Genomic DNA, 24,533 nt, shown 5'->3' with positions numbered 1-24,533 from the left:
TCTTACCAGTCTCCTCAAAAAATCTTGACATTCTACTTTCTGATTACACCATTTGCTCTTTGTTTTTATTGCCTTAATTTTTTTCATGTATTAGATTTTCCCATGGTTTTACATTGTAATTTTCTATCATTATATTCTTATGCCATGCTTTTCTGTCTTTTTCTACAAAATATTTTTTCTTGCTAACATGTTATTTCTTCATTTATACACTGTTTTTCTCTGTGATGCCATACCGTAAAATTGATCAAACTTGTATTTATGCAGTTTTACTACTAATCTCTCATCTTTTTCATTTATCCACTTAAACACTTTGTACAAATTTAATGAAGCAGCATATACCACTGGGTTAGTTAACCATAAACAACCTCCTCCTTTATTTACATATCAAACCCCTCTGTTTACTCGGTTTAATGTAGAGCCCATATAAATGAAAAATTATCTGCAATAATTCCTTTTCAGATACTGTTAGCAACATAAATATACTTGTTAAGTATGTTATTTTCCCATCAGTACTGAATTTATCAAATAAGCCATTTTTCTGAATGATAATTTATATGTTCTCCAGCAAATACAGGTTTCTGTTTTCTTTTATTGTTTTTCCTGTTGAAGTCTACTTGCATCTTTTTTCCCAAATTTTATACCCAACGCAGACATTTAATTCATTGTAAATATATACCCTCTATCTTTACTACATCACCTAAACATTTCATTTTCTCATTATTTAAAGCCATCTGTATCACTGCTTGATACTCATTTGTGCAAATTATTACTTTTTTTTAATCTACATTTTGTTTTTTTTCAACAATTATTATAACATCATCTGCATATGTTAAAGGCACTGGAATTCTTAACCCTTCAGGTGTATATAACCCACCTCCTTCATTTTGTAATTTATTTCCGGTTTGCTATTGTTTATTCGAACAGAAAAATATTTTCCATTCAGATAAATGAATGGCAATACCAAAAGTAAAAAAAAAATGCCTTTCACAATGTCAAACCAAATGCTCGACGCATTAGACCCGACATTGTTGTTGAAACCACCACGTGATAGCCATATAGGAGCTGATGTAAATCAAACTCCTATACAGCTATCACGTTTTTGCAGGGGGCAAGCCCCCCTGCACCCCCAACACCCCCTACTTATATATTCTAACTCTGAGATCGCACTACAGTGGGAATGTGGTTGAATTTCCACTCCCCACTGTACAGCGATCTCCGTGCAGATAGTCGATTTCCACTTATGCGAATGCAGTTGTGCATTCGCATAAGTGGAGTCGACTATCTGCTGCAACAGTGCTTGGGCGTTAGACATTTTGTTTTTCAGCACATTGCAGCCGATAGAATGTCATTCGCACAAACAATAGTAAACCTTTATTTTCATACTATCACATTCCTAACTAATGAAATGAGTATACAACTCCTTGGACATCCCTGTCTTACACCACTCTTTATATGTACCTCTTGGTTTAATCAGCCATTTCCAGGTATTTTACTTTATATGTCAGCATCTAGTAATAATAATTACCTAACATTCTCATTTATATTGTATATTTTCATTGTTGCCCATAAGCTTTCATGTCCAATTGTATTGAATATCTTATTAAGGTCTCCTATCATGATTTTTGCTTCCTTTCTATTCATATCATCATCCACAATTTCTGTATCATTAATGATCCTAGACAACCCTTCCCCTTTATATTATATATGCTGTCTTCCATAATATTTTCTAATTTAGTTTTAAATCTCGTTTGTATTATTTTCATAAAAAATTTATAATCATTATTATTCAGTACTATTGGTCTCCAGTTTTTGTCTTCTATTTTCCTCCTTTCATTTGAATTTAAGAATTCTGCTACATATTTTTATACAGAAAACCTTCATTTAACCATTCATTCAAAATCTTTAAAAATATATATTTTTTTGCCAATCCCTTAAATTTGTGTTTATTTCATATCCTATTCCATCTAGCCCATCAGCCAAATCTGTATTTACTTGTCCTAATACTTCATCTATCTCATGTAAAGAAAACTCTTAATTCTCTTTCTGTTAACTTTTTTACTTTTCTTGTTTTTTTCACTACCTTTTTTTTCTCTTTAACATTTCTTGTATATATTGTACTACATTATCTTTTGCTGAGTTCTATTTCTCTTTTTACATTTTTCTTTCCTTATCTACTTAAGTAACTCGAACTTTTTTCCTTGTTAAAATATCTTTGCTTATACAACAATTCTTGTATTTTTTCTTGATTTCATTCATGTAGTTCTTTTTCTTTGTCAAAGTACTTTCTATCATTTTCTAAATCTTCCAATGCATTGTTGTATTCAATATTTTTCTTTCTATATTTTTCTCACATCATATTGCCTCTGTAAACATATTTGATATTTTTTCTTAAATATCCACCATTCATACCACCTTTAAATGTTCTCATAGTAATATGATCTTTCCATAAAAATATTACTAATTTCTTTCTTTCCTTCATTGTGTGCTTTCTCATTTATCTGTTTTAAACCTTTTCCTATTTTTTATACATTCCTTTTCCTTTATCTCTAGCCATGTTGCAAGATCAGAAAATACTGTTTCAAGTAACATCCCCATCTCCTAAAACTAAACTTCTGATACTATAATCTATTTCAGTTCTGTACATACCCCCTTTTGTAAGTCCATTAATTTTTGTCCCAAAGTTTTAACTTAACACATCTTGTAACTTCTGACATTTTTCTTACAGCATTTCCTTTCTTTTTACACATGCTTCTTAAATCACAATTAAAATATTCATATTTATCACTACATAGTCTAAAATCTGATGAAATAGCCTTTCCCTTTTTTACAATTAGTATAAGCATGTAATAATTCTAAATACTTGTCCTTTCCATTTTAAATCTGCAATGGTTACTTTTCCCATTTTTGCTAAAGTTACATCTTCTGTCTTTACTGTACTTCTTCAGAATACAGCTATTCAAGAATATCTGTCATTTCCCAAAATACAGAATACCTTTCCTCCCCATAGTTTCTCCTTTTGTAATCTTTTTTTGTTTGTTAAAAATAGTGTCTTCTAATATAATTACATCTACATCACATGTATTACACTACTCCAAAATTCCTATTCTTCGTACTATATTCTTTTTAATATTATTCACATTTGCAGAAAGCACTCTGAAAGTTTTCATTTTCACTTTTCCCTAGATTTATGGTTTTGTAAGTTGATAATTGATTACTAGGCTAACTTTCTTAATAGGCCATTCTAAGCCTAGCCAGTTCCCCTCCCAACGGTGCGAGTCAAACACCTTAGCCATTATCCCAATCATTAGCTGTATGTATTCTTTTTCATCAATTTCCTTTATTTTTTCTTTTGTATTTATTTCTTTAAATTTTATTTTTCTGTCTTTTGCCCTTTTACCGATCAAATTCTTTTTTTTTTCTTTTACTACATCCCATTTTATGGCTTCTTCATTTATTTCTGGGGTCTGTATTAGAACATTGACGAAACCGTTAATCAAATGGCTTTATAATCGAAAATGCCGGTAATAGAAGTGTGTTTTGTGAGATTGCGGTACAGTGGAAGATTGCAAAATTTACCCTTTCCTCACTGTAGTGAGATCTTGGAGTTGGTATATATAATTAGCGGGGAGTGTGGGGAGCACAACCCCCCCCCCACAAAGGCAAGTTCTAGTACCGTCATTTTTTATTATAAAGCCGTTCGATTAACAGCTTTGTTGATGTTCTAATATAGACCCTATTTTAGAACTTTCTTTTGTGCCTTCTTTATTGTTTTTCTCAACTAGTTTTTCTTCTATTTCTACTACTTCTAAAAACTTCTTCTCTTTCTTTCCTTATTCTTATTTTCATTTTTGTAATCCATCCATAAATGTCCCATTTTGTTAAATTTAGAGCATTTCAATTCAGATTTACTTGCATCATGTCCCATTTTTCCACAAATTCTTTTGTCATTTACTTATCAACTATCCTTCTTTTCTACAAAACATGACATGTTTTGGGATATCTCCCGCACTTTACGACACCCCAATTACCTTCCATATTTATCATGTTAGGTATATGTACAATTTGTTCTCTTTCTGTTTTTAACACAGTATTGCAATCCCAGCCATCATAAGCCCCTTTGGGCATAAACTTTTGCAATGTCCAATACTACTGTACATATAGTTTTCAAATGTCCTTTCAAAGTCTCTCTTTCTACCTCTGTTTGAAGTTGTACATAAATTTTTTTTTGTTTTCCTGTTAAATATATAAAGATTAGGTGGGTTACAGTCTTTCTTTTTTCATATTCTCCAATAAAAAATTCCTTTGAAAAAACATTCTCAAATATAATGTCACAAAATGCCTCTTTGCGAATAAGTGTTTTTACCTCATGCTTTTACACCCAAAGGACCTATTAAATTGTCCCATATTTCTTACCTCTCCATTTCTTTGTCTTCTTTATTTTGAATCCTTACCACTTCCATTTTTCATTTTCTTCTCTGTTTTCTTTTCTGCTACTCCACTTTTGCCATCTTTTACTTTATCTGCATATGTTTTCTTTATTTTCTCATCACTATTCTTCAGGATGGTCTCCGCATCCTCCTTTTGTATTTTCTCCGTAATGTTCCCACAGAAAACATCTCCTTCATTTTCTGGCTCACTCTGCATCACCATAAGTAAATCATCCTGCAACCCTCCTGACTGGAGGGTTGTAATTATGCATACATAATTTGCTGACTCATCTCCATCAAACAGATTTCATTGAAAAATCTCCAAAGAACCCTGCACATGTTCTCCGGTCTGCTCCATCATCAACTTTTCTCTCCAGCTGCCTCCCTGTTTCTCTTGGCTTTCTCTGGACTGCCTCTGTGCCTGGAATGTAAATAGGAACTGCTCCTGCAAAGTGTGCCCCACTTGCAACAGTGATGAGTAGGGGAAGTTCACTAATACACTGGCCAAATTTCCCCTAGCAGTACAAATGCCACCTTGGGTCTCCTCTGAAAAGATGCTACTAGCCTAGTCAACAAAGGGTAAATAAATGTAAACAGTGGTACAACTCTAAGTAGGAGATAAAGCACTGTGGATTAAACATAATGCTGATTGGGGCAAAAGAAAAAATAGTAGAATTGCAACAGGATCCACTAAATCTGTTGCTAGGTCAACTTCAAATTGCTTCAAAATAACTGTAATGTAAAACATATTGCATACAACAGTCACTAGTTTTGCACTTCTCAAGGAACCTTCAAAATTCTTAGGTAACAGTGAATGGAAAATGTTTTAGCATTATAGATTGGAAAGCAGTGTTCACATTCTCAATACTGCCTATGGAGAAATATATTGCATAGCATCAAAAAAGGAGTAATGCAAACTGCAAAGAATATTTGCATACTAAAATTGATAGGAGGACATCTGTGGCCTATCTGAGAGATGATAAGGATGAGGACTGCATTGTTTGATAAAAATCTGTCTGAAATAACACTTTGTAAGAGTATTTGATTGCAGACGTATCTACATCTGTGAGTAGCCAATATGAATTCTAAATGGTGTATGTGTCAGAGCACAGTTTTATGAATATTTAGACTCCTGTATAATTGTTATTGTGTAATAACATAAAATGTGATGAAATGTCCAGAAGAAAGCTGGGTACGTAAAAGTGTGGATTACTGGGGAGAGGGATTATATGGTTAGGTGAGATTAGGACCACATTCATTCTCTCAACTGCCTGTATACCTCACAGCTGTCCCTAATTTGTAAGGACAGGCCTAGATTTGCCTAAAAAAATTCCAACATGCATCCTAAAATGTGATTTTTAAGAGAAATTGTTCATTACATTCAACAAATACTGATGTTTTCATTCTAAATTAATATCAGCATTTAAAATGCACCCCTAATTTGGAGTTTTACCCCTCTAATTATTATTATCTTTTTAAACTTTTGCCTGATTATGGAGGTAACAAGTTGATAGCTGTACATAAGCTGGCGGGAGATGACAAAACTTTCTTTAAAACCTGTCTGGATGAACTTTTATTCAGAGACAAAACTTGATAGCATTGTGGTTTATTCCTTCCTCTACACAGATCACTTCACATTGTCACCATTTACCTAAAAATATTGATTTTTTTTTTTTATATTTATCCTAACAAAGGTTGGGAGGGTGGCCTAATGGTTAAGGTGTTTGTCTTACAAACACAAGGTGCAGGGTTTGAGTCTCTCAAAAGATAATTGGCTAGGCTTAAAATGGCTCACAAGGGCAGTTAGCCTAGTACTAACCTATGTTTAAAGTGCGATATTTTTCCAAATAATAACCAAGTCATCCATCCACAGGTACAGTACATTATATGAGCACGACATGGGGGACGCTAATACTTAAAAACTGTTCAGACATACTTTGACTGTAGTTACACACTTGCCAACATTTCATTTTCTTTATAATTTTGCATTACTATGCATTTTAAATGTTGTTTGCTTAACAATAACAACAAGATGGATTCTGCTACATAAATTAATTTTACGTAGAAATGTTTCTGTTCATTACATTGTCATATTAAAATGGTTATACTACAGAAAGCTGAGGCTAGATTTTGATGCAGTTATAACACTTGTCTCACTTATGTATTTTTAACATTGTGCCATTCCAGGGAATAACTCCAAGACATGCTGATTAATGGTGGGGCTGCTGCCTAACACAAGTCAAAATATTTTTAGCTAAGAAATTTTGTTAAATCAGAACAGGTTGCAAGGAAGACATATCAATACATTTTCATTCACTGCATATTAGTTACACTAGTTGTAGGGTGGCATATCCAGACTGTAACTTTACAGTAATTAGCGTGCTTAGCAGTAAGGTGGCAGAGTAATATAATAATTACTATTATTGCATCGGTGGGCATTCGAAAGACATGCATAAATGGGTGTGCCTTCATTGAAGATCGTGCTGGCACCTCGGCGTTCATCAAAATCTACTGCCAATCATCAGCGGACCGGAGTTCTGCTGTGACGACCCCTAACCAGAAAAAGCCAAAAGACAACAACACAACTAATATTGCATCACAGCATGTGGTCCTGTGTTGTGTGTCCAGGCAGGGGTGCCTTCTGACACAGTGTCTGCATATCCCTTCTGTATCTCTGACATTTGGGGAATTCCCAGTGTTTCTCTACATCTCAGATGTGTGCTACTAGCTGACTTGGCATTCTTCCAAATTACCCACAGGTGGGCCATGTACATTGTGTGTGCTTCTTTGCATATTAATGTGGTGAACTGATTTTCCTATTCCTATCCCGTATTACTTTTCTGTCTTTCATCCACTGAATGCTAGGTATAGGCTCTGGAGCCAAAAAAGAAACCTCCTTAGTTGAAATAAATCTATCACAAACTATGTATAGGTTTTATGAACTCAAAATGCTTGACATTGTTTAACTTTCTTGATAATTAAACTTGATTTCAATCCTGAAATGCATATAAAGTACAGACATCTGCTTTAAAAGATATGGAAAACGCTTTTCATTCGCATGTACATCGGGCACATCTAAAATATAAGCTACATGACTTACTGCTTACTTGATAGAACAGTCGCTAAATTAGCCATATGTTTATCCTTATTTGAACAAATGTACCTTTATGGTATAACGGTTAATAATGAAGTAATTTTACGTTTTCTAGTCTGTTGTCATTTGTAGTAGTGTATAGATATTGCAGGACTGTATTTGCTCATAATCAAAATCCTTTACTTTTAATTAAAGACAAGTTTTGTTTTACAGGTAGAAAATGACTTCATACTGAGAAACGAAAAAGAGATATTTATGGAACAAATGAAAGATATCATTGACAAAGCAGAAGATATGCTTAGTGAGGACACAGAAGGAGAAAGAAGCTCTGATCAAGGAGCAAGTCCGCCACAGACGCACACTAGTTTTGAAATAGGAGTGGTAAGAATCATTATAAAATTTATAACAGAGCTTTTAAATTATTTGTAATAGCTGTTGTCACTACGTTGGTCTCATCTCTTTATTAAAATAGATAATTTTCACCCACTCGGTGGCAGAGAATATTTTAATGTTGTTGGATTCCTTTCACCAAGTTCGAGTTGAGTTCAGAACTAACTAGGTCATGGCCACTTGTCATCTGATTCGATGACTACATGTTACAACATCCAGAAAGCTGTTCTTCCTTTCATCCTGAATGATTGTGATTCTTCAAGCATATGTGTGTTTTGAACCAGTTAAGTAGTTTGTCTTTTGCTGGCAGCAGAAAGCAAATGTAGTGGTTGGAAAGGTGTTGCTAAATGAATATTCATTTCAAAACAACACCTACCAATTCTGTCTTTTTCCATTTTCTAATAAATGATCAACTAACTACACAGTGCCGCTGGATACAGTTTCACTGTTCTGTTATTGGAAACCAAAGAAACCGTGTTGGGTAAAACCTTGGTGCAGAAATAAATCCAAATGAAAGATAAAAAGTAAAAAATGCACCAAGATAACACACAGCAAAACGTTTAATCACAGCAAATTACAAAGTGGTAAGCGCTTTCACAACCGAAGTTGCTTCATCAGACACCACAGTAAAAAATGCACAGGTTTAAATAGAGATTCTAAAATGCCAATTAATCAATAAAAATCACACAATGATTAGTAGCAGTGAAAAACAATTAAGCCTCATGCTCAAACTAAAAAAAGCATTGCTTAAAAACATTGTACAAAAAGGAATCAAATACTATACATGAGAAAGCCCTTAAAAAACTTAAAAAATCATTATAAAACATGGAAAAATACTAGGCAGAGAAAAGTTAAATAGAATACTTGGAAACTAAAAGCTAGTTAAATATGTAGACTAATTTTGAAATAACTTAGCTAATCTTAATGCTTGAGATGTCTAGCCTTTAAAAAAGGGACCAAGGAAGTAGTAGCATTCAAACCAGGATACTTTTCAGCATTAAGTTTCAAAATCCACTTCTGTTCATGTCCCTCTGTGATATTTTCAATGTCACCACCTCTGGGGTTTCTATAAATATGTTGTAAAGCAAAGAACTTAAAGGAATGAGAATGACCATTGGACATAACATGATTGGCTAGAGCATTTGATGGTTTATTATTACTAATATCTCTTAGGTGGTCTAAAATACGATCTTTAAGCATTCTATTTGTTTTTCCTACATAAAAAGCAGGACATTGTACACAAAAACAATAATAGACCACATCTGTAGAGCTGCAATCAGTGTATTGATTAGTGTAAAAAGAAAATTTCCTAGTAGGATGTACATATTTATTTTTACTATATATAAATTGACAAGCACTGCAATTCCTGCATGGAAAAGTACCATGCCGATTGGATCTAATAATACTTCTAGATAATTCACCACGACATAGATGTTGTTTAAGGGATTTATTATTTCTAAAACTAAAAATAGGAGAATGTCCGACCTTGTCTACCAATCCAGGCACTTCTTGTAGTGGATACCAATACTTTTTGACTATATCTAAGTATTGATTGATGTTACTGGAAAACTGAAACACCACTCTAAAATCATTACTAGTTCTGTTAATATATCTTGTATTGTCAACAGCATCACCAGCATTAAAATAGGGTTTACATCTAGTACTTTTCAGCTTCCAGGCATTAGCGATAGTCTGTTCAATGTCTGCAAGTGAGTATCCCCTATGTAAAAATTCTGTTTTTAAATTAGATAGGGATACTACTGCATCTTCATTTCTGCTATGCAGTCGTGGTGTTCTAAAAACCTGACCCTTGAGCACATTCCTAGGAACGTGTCTAGGGTGCATACTAGATTTGTACAAAAGAGTATTTTTTCTACTGGGTTTAAAATAGATATTACTACAAAGACTATTTAAAACAGACTTACTAACCTGCACATCAAAGAAACTGATGTCAGTGTTGGAACTATGGTAAGTGAACCTTAAAAAATCAGTAGTTGAATGCAAATATTCCAAAAACTGTGCCAAATCAATACCAGAGCCTCTCCACCACATAAACACGTCATCCACAAAGCAGACGTACCAAAGTATTTGTCCAAAAAATGGATTATTATTTGACAACACATTTTGCTCTTCTCAGCTGACCAAAGCCAAGTTGGCGTTCCTATTTGCATATGCAGTGCCCATGGCTACGCCAACTTTCTGCAAAAAGAATTGCTCCTGGAACATAACAATGTTGTTCTCTAGGATATTCTCTAAGAGACTACAAATCAACTGTATCTTAGTGTTGGTGAAACACTTATTCACAGAAAGAAAATCCCTAACGCTGTCAACACCACAGGTATTGGGTATACTAGTGAATAAAGATTCAATGTCTAATTAAACAAGGAGAAAATTCTCATTAACATCAACACTTTCCATTCTATCATAAAGCCTTTGTAAAAAAATCTTTGTATCCTTCAATATTGTATGGCAGTTTGCCAACAAACCATGTAAACATCCCTCTACATAAATAGAGAGAGGTTCAGTACACCACCCAGTGCCTGAAACAACAGGACGCATGGGTGGAGATAACATATTTTTGTGTATTTTTGGTAAGCCATATATCCTGGGAACAAGAGGTTTATACACATTAAAATACTTAAAAAGTGAATCATCTATTAAATTTGTGATTAATAAATCAAAAATTAAAAAAAAACTTTATCTATAATAGCGTTAACAGTAGGCTTGGAAATGCATTGATATGTATGCGTGTAGTAAAAGTTTCTCCATTTGTGTGACATATAAATCCTTGTCCATTAACACTATACCGCCTCCTTTATCTGCCTGCTTAATAACTAGTGAATATGTATTTTTTAATTCTTGCAGGGCTCTATGTTCATCTACTGTCAATTTATAAAATAACATATTAGTATCGGTTGAGTTGTTTAATTCTCTAAAAGCAATTTCACATACATCTATGAATCGTTGAATACCTATTGGTAAAGCTGGAACAAAGGTACTAGGTTTTCTGTATATATTATGTCCTTTATTACGTACAGTAGTATCTGTAGGAAACAAACACTTTAGGGAAAGACTTCTGCCAAGTAGTCTTAAGTCCTTCAACATTTCTGCTAGCTTGGCCCTCCTTGCAGGAATAAAAGATAAACCTTTATTAAGAACACTAAGCTGTTCACTATTTAACACAAAAGAAGAAATATTTATAACTAAGTCTGAGACTACATGCATCTCTTTTTGGATTGATGAGCTATCACATCCATGTGCTGGTTCTTGAATGTCTTGCAGTTGTGTGTAAAGCTCTTGGACTGAGCTGTGTACGGCAAGGCTGTTCTCAAAGAATAGTCCCCCTTTTTTGTCTTGTCTAAAAAAACATTTGTTTCCTTGTTAAGTTCTTGCCCTTGAGTATTATTAACTACAGATGCATTTGAAGTTGAAGGCATTACTGCCGATGCGTAAGTGGGATGCACATCATTAATAGACTTGTCAATGGTAATGGAAGTCTCCAAACTGCTAAAAGCAGTAAAAGAAGGTTGCATACCTGGTTCTGCTTGCATAGCGTTCGTAGATACGGGCGCCAAAACTCCCCGATCGTCTGTAGTAGTAGGAACTGCCGAATTACTAGTAGCAGTAACAGGAATTTGCAAACCTGGTTCCACTTGTGTAGATACGGGCGCCATAACTCCCCGATCATTCGTAGAACCGGAAACAGGACCAGAGGAGCCAGTCATGTTTCCCTGCGATGCAGTATTTGCATTAAAGGGACCATTACTCTGAATAGATGTAGTTTTAACTTCTTTTGGCCAGGAAAAGACATTGTTTCTTGCAAAGTCAGTTTTATCTCTATTAAGTTTAGATAACTTAATAGACTGTAGTTTCTTCTCATAAGCAACTATATTATCCTGTAGTTGGCTCATTTTGTTGAATGTAATATCACAAGAAAAAGTGTCAGTGATTTTTGTTTCAAGATCAATAATCTGTGCTTTTAAGTCAGCTTCAATAGGTGAAAAAAAGTCTATTAAAAGTACCATATATTGAGAACTAAATTGTAAATTTAATTCTTGCCATTTACGTAGCAGGACTGGATATGTATCACCATAAGTGGGCATATTCAGAATTCTTAAGCCTCGTGGAATAATTTTGGCTTCAAAGAAGCTTGAAGATGTAACCTCTGCCATTGCAGTCTCTTGTATTGATGCATCATATTTTCTAGATTTTTATATTGCTGAAAAAATTCTAGTAAACATTGTTGATTAGAAAAGGTTTCATCCATACCAGCTTGTATAACAGTATTTAACAATGGATTCACAGGAATGTCTAGAATCCTTAGGAAACGGTGATGTTGTCCACTCACAGACTGCTCAGTTGTAGTATCTTCCATGGAGCTGTGTGTCCCTTCACCGAATAAAACCAAAAACAGAAAACCAAAGAAACCGTGTTGGGTAAAACCTTGGTGCAGAAATAAATCCAAATGAAAGATAGAAAGTAAAAAATGCACCAAGATAACACACAGCAAAACACAAATACTTTGGTACGTCCGCTTTGTGGATGACGTGTTTATGTTGTGGAGAGGCTCTGGTATTGATTTGGCACAGTTTTTGGAATATTTGCATTCAACTACTGATTTTTTAAGGTTCACTTACCATAGTTCCAACACTGACATCAGTCTCCTTGATGTGCAGGTTAGTAAGTCTGTTTTAAATAGTCTTTGTAGTAATATCTATTTTAAACCCACTAGAAAAAAAACTCTTTTGTACAAATCTAGTATGCACCCTAGGCACGTTCCTAGGAACGTGCTCAAGGGTCAGGTTTTTAGAACACTGCGACTGCATAGCAGAGATGAAGATGCAGTAGTTGCCCTATCTAATTTAAAAACAGAATATTTACATAGGGGATACTCACTTGCAGACATTGAACAGACTATCTCTAATGCCTGGAAGCTGAGAAGTACTAGATGTAAACCCTATTTTAATGCTGGTGATGCTGTTGACAGTACAAGATATATTAACAGAACTAGTAATGATTTTAGAGTGGTGTTTCAGTTTTCCAGTAACATCAATCAATACTTAGATATAGTCAAAAAGCATTAGTATCTACTACAAGAAGTGCCTGGATTGGTAGACAAGGTTGGACAGTCTCCTATTTTTAGTTTTAGAAATAATAAATCCCTTAAACAACATCTATGTCATGGTGAATTATCTAGAACTATTATTAGATCCAATCGGCATGGTACTTTTCCATGCAGGAATTGCAGTGCTTGTCAATTTATATATATAATAAAAATAAATATGTACATCCTACTAGGAAATTTTCTTTGTACACTAATCAATACACTGATTGCAGATCTACAGATGTGGTATATTTCTGTTTTTGTGTACAATGTCCTGCTTTTTATGTAGGAAAAACAAATAGAATGCTTAAAGATCGTATTTTAGACCACCTAAGAGATATTAGTAATAATAAACCATCAAATGCTCTAGCCAATCATGTTATGTCCAATGGCCATTCTCATTCCTTTAAGTTCTTTGTATTACAACATATTTATAGAAACCCTAGAGGTGGTGACATTGAAAATATCACAGAGGGACATGAACAGAAAAGGATTTTGCAACTTAATGCTGAAATGTATCCTGGTTTGAATGCTACTACTTCCTTGGTCCCTTTTTTAACGGCTAGACATCTCAGGCATTAAGATTAGCTAAGTTCTTTCAAAATTAGTCTGTATTTAACTAGCTTTTAGTTTCCAAGTATTCTATTTAACTTTTTCCTGCCTAGTATTTTTCCATGTTTTATAATGATTTTTTAAGTTTTTTATGGGCTTTCTCATGTATAGTATTTGATTCCTTTTTGTACAATGTTTTTAAGCAATGCTTTTTTTAGTTTGAGCATGAGGCTTAATTGTTTTTCACTGCTACTTAATCATTGTGTGATTTTATTGATTAATTGGCATTTTAGAATCTCTATTTAAACCTGTGCATTTTTTACTGTGGTGTCTGATGAAGCAACTTCGGTTGTGAAAGCGCTTACCACTTTGTACTTTGCTGTGATTAAACGTTTTGCTGTGTGTTATCTTGGTGCATTTTTTACTTTTTATCTGTTCTGTTATTGGGTTGTATACTGGCATTTAACCTAAAAATAAAATTCACAAGACAAATCAGTGATTTAATGGAGTATGGCAGTACTAGTAGTGAGGATGCAAGCAATAGTTTAAAACATAAAATGCACATAACTTTAAATTTAAGACTTTTCTGGGCATGCCACTGTTGTAGCCTTTGTCACACAAGTGAGGACAATAATTTGCAATATATGTGAAAACTAAATGCAGATATTTTTTTTTATTTCATTAGGACACCACTCAAAAGTCAGGAGCAAATACACCAACCTACCAACAAAATGGTAAGTTTTTAAAACATTGCCATGAGTTAAAGCAGAGGGTTTGCACTGAAAATCATTAACTGTTTCTTTGTATTGCGCTATTGAATTATGATTTTGAATGTTAGAACAACATTGTATTGAATATTGAAATTAGTTCTGGGGTTCCACATTTTGATTAGAATAGGTTTTTAAAGCCATCTGAAACATCGCATGCCATCTTTAGGTCATTTTTGTTTTTATTGCCCATTCAACAGTGCTTCATACGGGGAAAAGATGGTTTATTATATGTCCCGTTGTTGAGCATCCAGCTGCAGAGGAATCGGATGTAACTAAAGCTGCTCCAGACATATCACAACCAGCAAATGCAGAAGGTAAGCAAGTTTACCAAGTGTTGATGCACTAATTTTTATTAACTTATTTAGTGTTTTCAGTTTTGCAGTTTAAATTGTATATTTTTTATTTGTATGAAGTAAAATATAACAGCATATTCTCTGATTTGTTCAGATGTAAACTCTATGGACATTGTAGACATGTAGACAATGCAACATAGTAGAAAATGGACATTTATGGATATTGTATGGACACTGACATTGTCAAGTTAAGTGGTAAACTATTCCCCAGAAAAAGAAACTGAAAGAAACATATGCAGAGACTATGTCCAATATGAAAGGAAAATTAAGTTTCCAGTTACAACCTAAGATGTATGCTATCAAGAGTCCTTTACAATAGTTTAATTCCTTGGATTTCTTCTCCAGCAGCCTCTCATCTCAGCTATATGCACATGCCTGCTTCTGGGCAGACCATTGTGTCATGTGTGAGGCTATGAGAGTATGCCAAGCTCCAAGGATGGAGAGTTTTGGTTGCTCAAAAGGCACATTGGATGTATGATTTCTCCGGTGGAGACTGTGAAGACCACCTCTTTCCCTACTTCAAGATTAGTGGATGAAGCTACTTGCTGGTAATTTCCCTTGTAGAAGTGAGGGATAACAAGTGTAGATAGTCTGTTGGATACCCCCCAGTAGCTGGCTATTCATAGGAACATACGTATCTGTAAAACCAAAAAAACACTTAAAACTACCCTGATTTGGTGATAGCTCAGGCAGGTGTATAAGATGACAATATTTAAAAAAGTTGTGGAATTTCCCTGCTACTCTGGCCAAATTTCCCCTAATTTATATAAGTACCAACTCTGGTATCCCCAGAAAAGAGGCCACCAGCCTATTGGGGCTAACCTGTTCAGAAAGAATAAATTTAAAAACATTGCTATGGACATTGCACTAATTCCTCATAGGAGTACTCTCAGAAAATGTTGCTGCATAATCAGATTATGTTTTGGTTGCCTTTACTTTATTTTTATAAGTAGTTATACAGCGTATGTTGATAATAGGACATTCATGATGGGTAAAGTTATCGAAGAGCTCTCAAACACTGGCTTGGGTATTGTCCTTTAACATTCTAGACAAGATGCACAAAATATTTTATATGCCTTTCTTGACAGCAGTTTTGTAAAATCTAGCCCAAATCCTAGTTTCTGTTTTATCCCCTACTAAATGACCACTCAAAATGTGTCTTTGTGCAAACTTCATTACAAGTATTTTAAGGATTTGAAACTAAATAACTGGTTCAGTAACTGTTCTTTATCTTTGGTTACTCTGCAGACCAGGTCATTTAGGTATAGAATGAGGTTGTTCAGTTCCTTTGACTCTATATTTGCTCTTTCTGAATGCTCTCCAGCTATGCTTATTATTCTAAATGCTGCTATGCATTAAAGAATGATCAGGACCCACTATCACCTCCCCCCAAACACACACACACACACACACACACACACTTTGTGTACCCTAGTTATGCTACTGTTCATTATCTCAGTTAGTTCATTTACATTTTGATTTCCATTTTTTAGTAATTGCTTCTCTGACAGACTTGGAAAGTTTTTTATTAGGTATTTGCCAGTTATCTAGTTAGGCAGTGGAACTGCTAGGTATAACACTGAAAAGTCTTGAAATTTAGATAGCTTTTCTAGAAGTCAGCCAAGTCAGTATCATTTTCATCTGTATTCTGATGAGAAGTACATAGTATGGGCTCTTCCATAAATACAGGTACACCCCACCATGTAGCTCATTGTCTGTAAAATGCTACTTATGAAAATAATTTTCTTCCACCATGGTTACTTGTAGCTTCCCTTTCTTTCCACTAGTCATTTTACTTGCTTTACCCTTAGAATACGAGTTCCGTCTGTTATTGGATGTCTGCTTTGATATAACTGTGAAACGCTCACACTGTTCAACTCTCCCTTTCTTCAGTAAGAGATTCACCCATCTTTTCCTGATTTTCTACATCCACATCCCTTAATGTATTCTTAAGTGTGGGTTCTTCTGTATTAGTCCAAGCACTATATTCTTTTATTACTGTTTTATTACTTTAGCCCAGTGATGGCAAACCTATGACACGTGTCATAGGTGACACACACCACAACGTTTTGGGTGGCACGTCAGCAATCACCAACACCCAAGTTACCAAAGACACTACTTTTGCATTCATTGCTCATATGACGTGCACTGAATTATTTTGTGCCAGTTGCTTTTGAGACTCCAAACGTAAAAGGTTCATCATGACTGCTTTAGCCACTGGAGTCTTTTTGTAACTGACAATGTCCTTGTCAGTCTCCACAATGACTTCTATCACTTCAGTTATTGCAATTTTTTGGTAAGTCTCAGTTATCAGACTTACCCACTCTTCTGCTTACAACCGGAATCTTGGATCCCTTTGTATCTTGTAGTTCTTTACCTTTTTCCTTCCTTGGAGCTATGCACTTCTGATAACACACACACACACACACACCTTTTTAATGTCTTTATTAAATCTCATTATAGATAGTGACATAAGTGCACACACACACACCTTTTTAATGTCTTTATTAAATCTCATTATAGATAGTGACATAAGTGCATATACATTAATGGAAAAAAAGCAAGCCATAGAAACATTTTTATGCAGAAGACATATGTTTTGCTTTTAGTTATCATTCTCTCCAACATTCCATTTATTGCTCAATTCCTTTCTTCCCTTAAACCTCACTCCTCCTCTTGAACATCATTCTGCATGTATTACTCCTGTAGATTCTATTTATTTCTAGGTAATTTGCTCCAAAGATTCCATCTCTAGTTCCTTTTATCTCATTTCCAATATTTGGAACTAGAAGAATAGCTGGCTCAGCCGGTGCCCTGTACCAGTCTCAGTACCACGAAGTAGCTCCCCACCCTACCCCATCTCAGTTCTTCAAGTAAAGAACACACAAAAAAGAATTCTGCAAACTGCAGGATGTCAGTTGGCTTCGTGGAGACAATACCCACTACACGTGCCCCTCAGCTGTTCAAGTGAACAGCAAAATAAATAAAGTCTGCTGTTTCTACTGGCACACCAACCAGGTGGCCAGATATGTGAAATGCCCCACCCTCCTGCCCCAGCCCTTCAGATGAAGAGCAAAAAAACAAAAACAAAAAAAGGCTGCTAATCTGGTACCTGGATGTCCTGAAATACAGGAGCCAGTCAAGTCCTGTTTCTGCTCCCTGCCCCCAACTGTCCTTCCTTACATTTTATTAAGCAAAGAAATGTATTTCTTTTAAACTGTAGCAAGCTGCTTGCCACACAGTTTGTACCCCACATGGAGGAGTGCTACATTGCATTTTATTTTTAAACTGTAGCAAACTGCTTAAGCCTTTAACTCTGATTTTTCTTCTCGTTTAGGTTTTGATTTCCATTTTTTTTTATTAACTGCTTCTTTGGCAGACTGTTAGTTGTGGCTAGATCAGAAATGGAGAAAAATTTGGCCAGTTATCAAGTTAGGCACTGAAACTAATAGGTATAACACTTTTCCTAAAGGGGGTTGTATTTTTACCTGTGTTATTGAGTTCTTCCTGCGCACAAACACACACACTACTCCAGCATTCTGTATCCTATTAATTTTTATGCTTAAACACACATTGTGGTCTAACTAAAGTATGTTTTTTATGCTGCCTGAGTCCAACAAACCTTGCATTTTCCCCCTACGTCACATATGTTCAAAGGTGGTTATTAGATATGCAGTGCAGCAGACCACTAAGATAGGTATCTAGCTCAAAGCCCCAATTGCCCCAATGCAAAGATGCACTGTAGGCAAATGAAGGTTGAAGGAATCAAGTGATGTACCACAGGAAGTTTAAGGAATCCAGGGATGTACCACAGGAAGTATCTCACTAACAGATCATAGTGTTAATCCTGTGTGCTAATTGTCAGAAAAATAAATCTGATCTTCAAGCATTAAAAATGAAGGTGCTACCTGTTGACAGAGCCAAATCCAGCACTAGGAGGCATAGGCAGTTGTCTAGGGCCCGATGATGCTAATGTAAAAATTAGCAAAAAAAAATCCTACCACATTTTGTTCTGTTGTGTTCAATGTATTCTGATCCGATGATGCCAACCCACCCAGCTTTACCAGTTCTTGTAGCATGCATCCTCTTAAGCAAGTGATGTCTTGTTGGCTCCTTCTATTCTGGTATGAGAATGGAAGTATGTTTCTTTCTTTCAGACACTGGTGCCTCTAAATTTTTGTCAGCAGCAGGCTTAGTGATTAAAACTTGTATCTCCCACCTCCTGCAACTGTTCTTGTCCCATGGCCATCAGTCAAGGGCTTCTTTGTCCCTACCACCTGTTTGGTCTATCCTACCCCCAACCCAATTGGCAACTGTTCAGTTGGCTGAGTGCAGCAGGCTTAAAATTGCCTGTAATCTGCTGTACTACTTATTGCTACTGCCCTGCTTTAAAAAGAAAAAAGAAAGCAAGCAACTTCAGTGGCTGTGCCAGCAAACAGCATTGCACAAAGAAGAGTGAGACAAGGCCAACTACTTGCAACTTGTAATCAAGGGCCAGGCTGTCAGACTGTAACATTACTGTACTGACTTGCTGTTACTTAATATTACTGCAGTGCTGCTATTGACCGAACTTGGCTTGGCTGTCCATGTCCAACAGGCAAAGAGGAATGGAATGGATGACTGCTAGTGCTTGATAAGTAAATCACTCCTGCTCCTCTCCCTCCAAGAAGTCAATTGTTTCCTGCTGCTGCCTTTTTTTTTTTTTGCTGTTGTTATGGAAAAAAACACCTAATAATAAGGGCAACAATAGGAGTGGAGTGGGGTGGCAAATGCTTTGTGCAGTGTGTGTGTGGGGGGGGGGGAGTACTGGTAGTCTGTTACTATACTGCATCATACCTCTCTCCCAATTTCACAGAATGTCCAGAATTTTGCCTCATAGGTTCATAGGTAGGTACTAGGCTATTGGCCCTAGGGCCTATACAAGCCTAGCCAAAAAGGTACCCTGGCTTTCGCCACCCAAGAAAATTATTTTCCTGTGCCCCTGTCAAGCAGAACCACAGAAGTGATCCCCGGAGTGAATTTCTTATTACCCATCCAGTCATCAAGATTTTTCTTGAAGAGTGCTAATGAGGAGCTTTGTTTGACATAGATAAGTAGTCTGTTCCAGAGTATGTGAAGTCTCTGGGACAGAAATCTATCCCTCCAGCAGGTTCTGTTTATTGTGGTGACAAGGTTTAGGTCCCTAGAGTGTATAGCTCGGAGGGATTGGAATTTCTTAGTGGAGCATGTCCAACAGCTCTGGGTTTGACATAGCTTTGTATGTTAGGCAGAGATCGCCTCTGAGTAGGCGATATGCGACAGAGTAAAGCTGGAGTTTTTTGAGACTGTCTATGTAGGGCATCTGTTTGAGGCCAGTAATCCTCTTTGTGAGGTATTTCTGCGGCCTTTCCAGTTGTTGTAGATGTCTTGTGAGGTACATAACAAAAGGGGCATTGTACTCTATAATGGGTCTATTGAGTGAAGAGTAGAGGGGAACAATGACCTCTTTTTTTCTGGATGAGAAACCTTTTGTGATGAGGTGTGCCACATAGAAGGATTTTCTGACCTCTGTGGCTATGTGATTATCAAAGGAGAGACAACTGTCCACCTGTGTCCTAAGGCCTCTTATCACACTTTCGGTGTTAAGTAGACTACCGCCTATGTGGTAGTTAATGGGTACAGAGTTTTTACCAAAGGGGATGACAGTGCACTTTTTGGCATTGAGCTTGAGACCATGGCTTTGACACCAGGCATCTGTCTCAGTGAGGCCCTTTTGTAGGTTGTCGACATCGTTAGGAGTTTCAATTATGGCTCCTAGTTTGCAGTCATCTGCAAATTTAGTTAGCCAAAGACCTTCTGTGTTAGCCTGTACTTCAGAGAAGTAGTTACCAAACAGTAGAGGACCCAGGTACTCCACTTGTCACTGGTCTGAAGTCTGATTTGGAGTCTGCTACTTTCACAGTGTGGGTTCTGTCAGTAAGCCAGTTGGCAACCCATCTTGTGACATGGGGATTTATACCTAGTTTAGTAAGTTTATAATTCCAGAGTGGGGGATGGTGTTGAACACCTTGGCGAGATCTAGATAGGCTGTGTGAACTACCTTACCCTCATTTATGGCTTTGGTGACTGCTTCAAAGAAGTCTGTCAGGTTTAGGAGACATGATCTGCCTTTTACAAACCCGAACTGTGTGGGGCCCAGAGTTTGGAGATCTCCAATGTCTTTGTTTATGAGTTCCATGATGATACGTTCCATGGCCTTGCAGACCAGGCTCGTCAGGCTAATGGGGCGGTAGTTCCCGGTATTATATATTTATTTCAAATCTCATTTATATCATATATATCATATATTTGGTCTGTTTGCTGGTCCTCATGAAATTTGTGTTTTATTCTTTTACTGGTTAAAAAAAAAACTGAGAAATGAAGTCGGCACTAAATAATGATATACATTTGAGTTTCAGACTTCATATCTTTCAGAAAATGCATGCTAACACAAATCCTGTTCTAGCAACTTTCCAAGTTTAAAACATCAATATTTAAAATCTATTCCTGTTTTTGGGCAATTGTCCCCCACTATTTTAGACTCTGTCCAGCTAAGGAACTGAGATGTATATAGTGAGTTAATTTATAGAATTGCTTTTTTAATAATAAATTATGGCAGTAAGCTCAGCACAGAGGATAAAGGCTGTCCCTTGTATTCCCTCCTAAAACTGATGAGTTTCGGAGAAAGTGGTGAATTACACTTAATGAATGATGACAATAATTCGTTTTAGATTTTTTACTTCAGAAAATGTATTTTAATTCACTTGTTCTTTTCCTGTCAGTGTCTCACATTAGTAGTATTAATATTTTAAAAGTGTCCCTGATTGTCCCTAATTATTTCTGAATTTGTCCCTGATTTGTTAAGAGCTATGGATGGTGACTGGCTGATGACTTTTGAAGATGACAGTGAGTTACACTTAATAAATAATAATAATTAGTTCTAGACTTCTTTTACTTCAGAAACTTTATATCAATTCATCTTGTGTTATTTATTTATTTATATTAGTTTCCCAGAAAGTCTGACAAGGCATAGGTGCCCTTTTTCAGTGGAGGCCTGGAGAGAGAATCTCCAAGATATCATGCTTCATGCAATCAATATTTACATTAACAAATTTTATAATGTGGTTTAACTGAATACATAGCATAATAATCAGTATAATAAAATTTGTACTGTTATTCACAAACACTTATTTACAAGCACTGTACTGAGACTTTACAGATAGAAGGGTGGTGTATAAGATAGGTGGGAGGAATTTTAAGAGATACAAGAGAGTAAGGTAGAGGAGATAAGTAAGTTTGAGTGTTAATACAGAATTAGTGAAGTAGTGCTAGAATAGTAATCTGGTTGTGGTAATTAGAAGTAGTTATTAGGTTAAGGAGTACAGTAAATGAGGTATTAGAAGGGGATAAGCAGGTTATGTGATTTAGTGATTTAAAGGGAGAGATAAGAATAGTGATGAAGGGAGTTAGGAGAACTGAGTCCTGAGAGGCAGAGAGGAAATATTTTAATAATTGTTTGAAAAGATGAAGGTGGGATATACCTGACTGATATAGCAACTTTATTCCAAGTTCTAGCTACACTAATGGAATAGAGACTGATCACAGCAGCCCTTTGTGGTTTGTAGATGGTAAGCAGTTATTTATTTGAACAAAGTAATTGTAAAAATCAAATCTTCGTTGTCACTGTAAAAGACTAGTTTGAACAGTGCTTTATGGTAAGTGGGACGAGGCAGTCAAATAATGGCATATTGGTTTGGTGGGGCCAGGGGGGAGTGTGGTGGTGGCGGGGATGCAGATGGGGGGGCGCTGTCCATTGTACCACCTAGGGCCCCATTTGGTTATATGCAGGCTCTGCCTGTTGAGCAACTAGCACTGATAAAATTACATTCGATAAATTTAGTAATAGCAAAATGCAGAATCTGTAATTCTGTTAGTTAAAAGTTCAGTGTTATCGCAATTCCATAGGGATGGTTTCAGACACAAATTAATGGTTAATGTTAGTTTCTAGAGGTACAGTATTGATGTAAATAGGTGTGCAGTATTTTACTATGTGCCCATTTAAAAGAAACAACTTCCAGTCTAAATCATCAGGACTTAATATTACCAGTGTATAATAATCAGACTGAGTTAGTACAAAACATGGAACTACTGGGGATAATAATAGACGATAGATTAAAATTTGATTAGCACATTCAATATGCAGTTCAAAAAGCTCAATAAACTAACCTTAAACTAGGAGTTCTCTATAGTATGAAACCATTCCTAGCAGAATATAAACATGACTATAATTCAGACCTGCCTATTCCCTTGTCTACTGCATGTTTCATTGTTTGTCGTTAACCTACAGTCCTCTCAGCTACCTAAACTGCAGTAATCTTATAATAAAATTGTAAAATTTGAAAATAACTACATTAACCAAATGAGAAATAAGACCAAAACGTTCAACATCCACAAGTTTAATAAAACGCAAAGCTTTTGAGTAACAAACTATTTTTTAATGTATACAATTTCAGTAAAGCTGAAAAGCTTTTATATAAAAGACCAGCCAATAAAAACATCAATTACATAATGACATCATAAGAGCTATTTAAAATCATTTAAGGCAAATAAAGATTTAAAGACATTCCCGTCTAGATTTTAAAACGGGCTTTGGCAGAATTTAAACCTGGTGGTACATAAGACCTAAAATAATTTATCCACTTATACGCAGCAGTTTCAGTGGCATTAATAAAACTACCTCCCCTTTCATTCACAAAAACATTTTGTAGTATTCTAAATTTAAACTTATGCATATATCCTTTTTCTGAAATATGCTTATAAAGTGCATTTGCATCAATGCACCTGCGTATTTCAGATAAATGGGCTCCTTTCCTTTCTTTCAGCTTCATATTAGTTTTGCCAATATAAAAACTATCACATTATGTGCAATCAGCAATATAAACTAAATTAGAAGTATAACATGTTCCTGAAGCTTTAATGTTAAAATCTTTCTTAGTAATCGGATGTAGAAAGGTTGTATCCACATTAATACTATTACAAAAAATGCAATTGTGGCATGGTATAGTTCCATATCTACTAAATTTAGCTTTAGATTTATCAGTTCTCTTAATATCGTTATAACAGAGTGTCGGTTTCAAATTTGGCTCTTTTTTATAAATAAAGTTAGTTTTAGACCCACTACATTATCCACTTCAGGGTTTGAACATAAGATGGGCCAATTTTTTCCCAATATATTCTTAACCGTACTAGTATAGTTATATTTCAAACAGTATCCCAGATTATACTTCTTAATTGGACAAAGTGCTTTCACCCCCTGACCATCTGTAGATGTCTGCAAAGAGGAGCCAGTTAAATGTGATCTTTTATCAATCACAGAGTCTTTAACATTTTTAATTAGATTATCAGTATAACCCCTACTCATAAAGTCACTGGCCATACTGTCTAGTTCTTCAAGAAAAAGACTTTGTTCAGTATTCAGGCGACTTGCCCTCAAAAACTGACTTTTAACTACCCCTCTATACATATGTCTAGGGTGCATGCTGTCATAGTGTACATATCTGGTAGCCTGTACATCCTTTTTATATATTTTGGTCTGGTAACAACCATTAGATGGAACCAATTCCACATCTAAAAAGTGGATGGAATCTAAGGAAGAGTGAACTTCATATTTCAGAAAGTCAGTGCTATTCTCCAGATAATTAACAAACACTTCTTGAGAATGTATATCATTCTTCCAAAGTAAAAAAACGTCATCCACAAAACGTTTATAAAACTGCAAATTAGCATTAAGAAAATTACCATCATGATTGTAAATAATCTGCTCTT

At 35.5% G+C, this 24,533-nt stretch overlaps 1 protein-coding gene across 9 annotated transcripts in view; it reads left to right on the top strand.

Annotated features, from left to right (window-relative positions):
• Positions 1-24,533, top strand: part of WNK2 (WNK lysine deficient protein kinase 2) — a 2,812,908-nt gene that overhangs the window by 1,936,369 nt on the left and 852,006 nt on the right. For all 9 annotated transcript variants that reach the window (XM_044078134.1, XM_044078133.1, XM_044078139.1 and 6 more), the window contains 3 exons: positions 7,735-7,902; positions 14,253-14,301; positions 14,535-14,651. In XM_044078134.1, the coding sequence (XP_043934069.1) occupies positions 7,735-7,902; positions 14,253-14,301; positions 14,535-14,651 (334 nt within the window). The remainder of the gene's footprint in view (positions 1-7,734; positions 7,903-14,252; positions 14,302-14,534; positions 14,652-24,533) is intronic.

The sequence above is a fragment of the Protopterus annectens genome, chromosome 7.part0, assembly GCF_019279795.1.
Source record: "Protopterus annectens isolate FY-2018-M chromosome 7.part0, PAN1.0, whole genome shotgun sequence".
NCBI lineage: Eukaryota > Metazoa > Chordata > Ceratodontiformes > Protopteridae > Protopterus > Protopterus annectens.
Note: the sequence above shows the minus strand (reverse complement) of the source record. Positions and strands in the feature narration are given on the sequence as shown.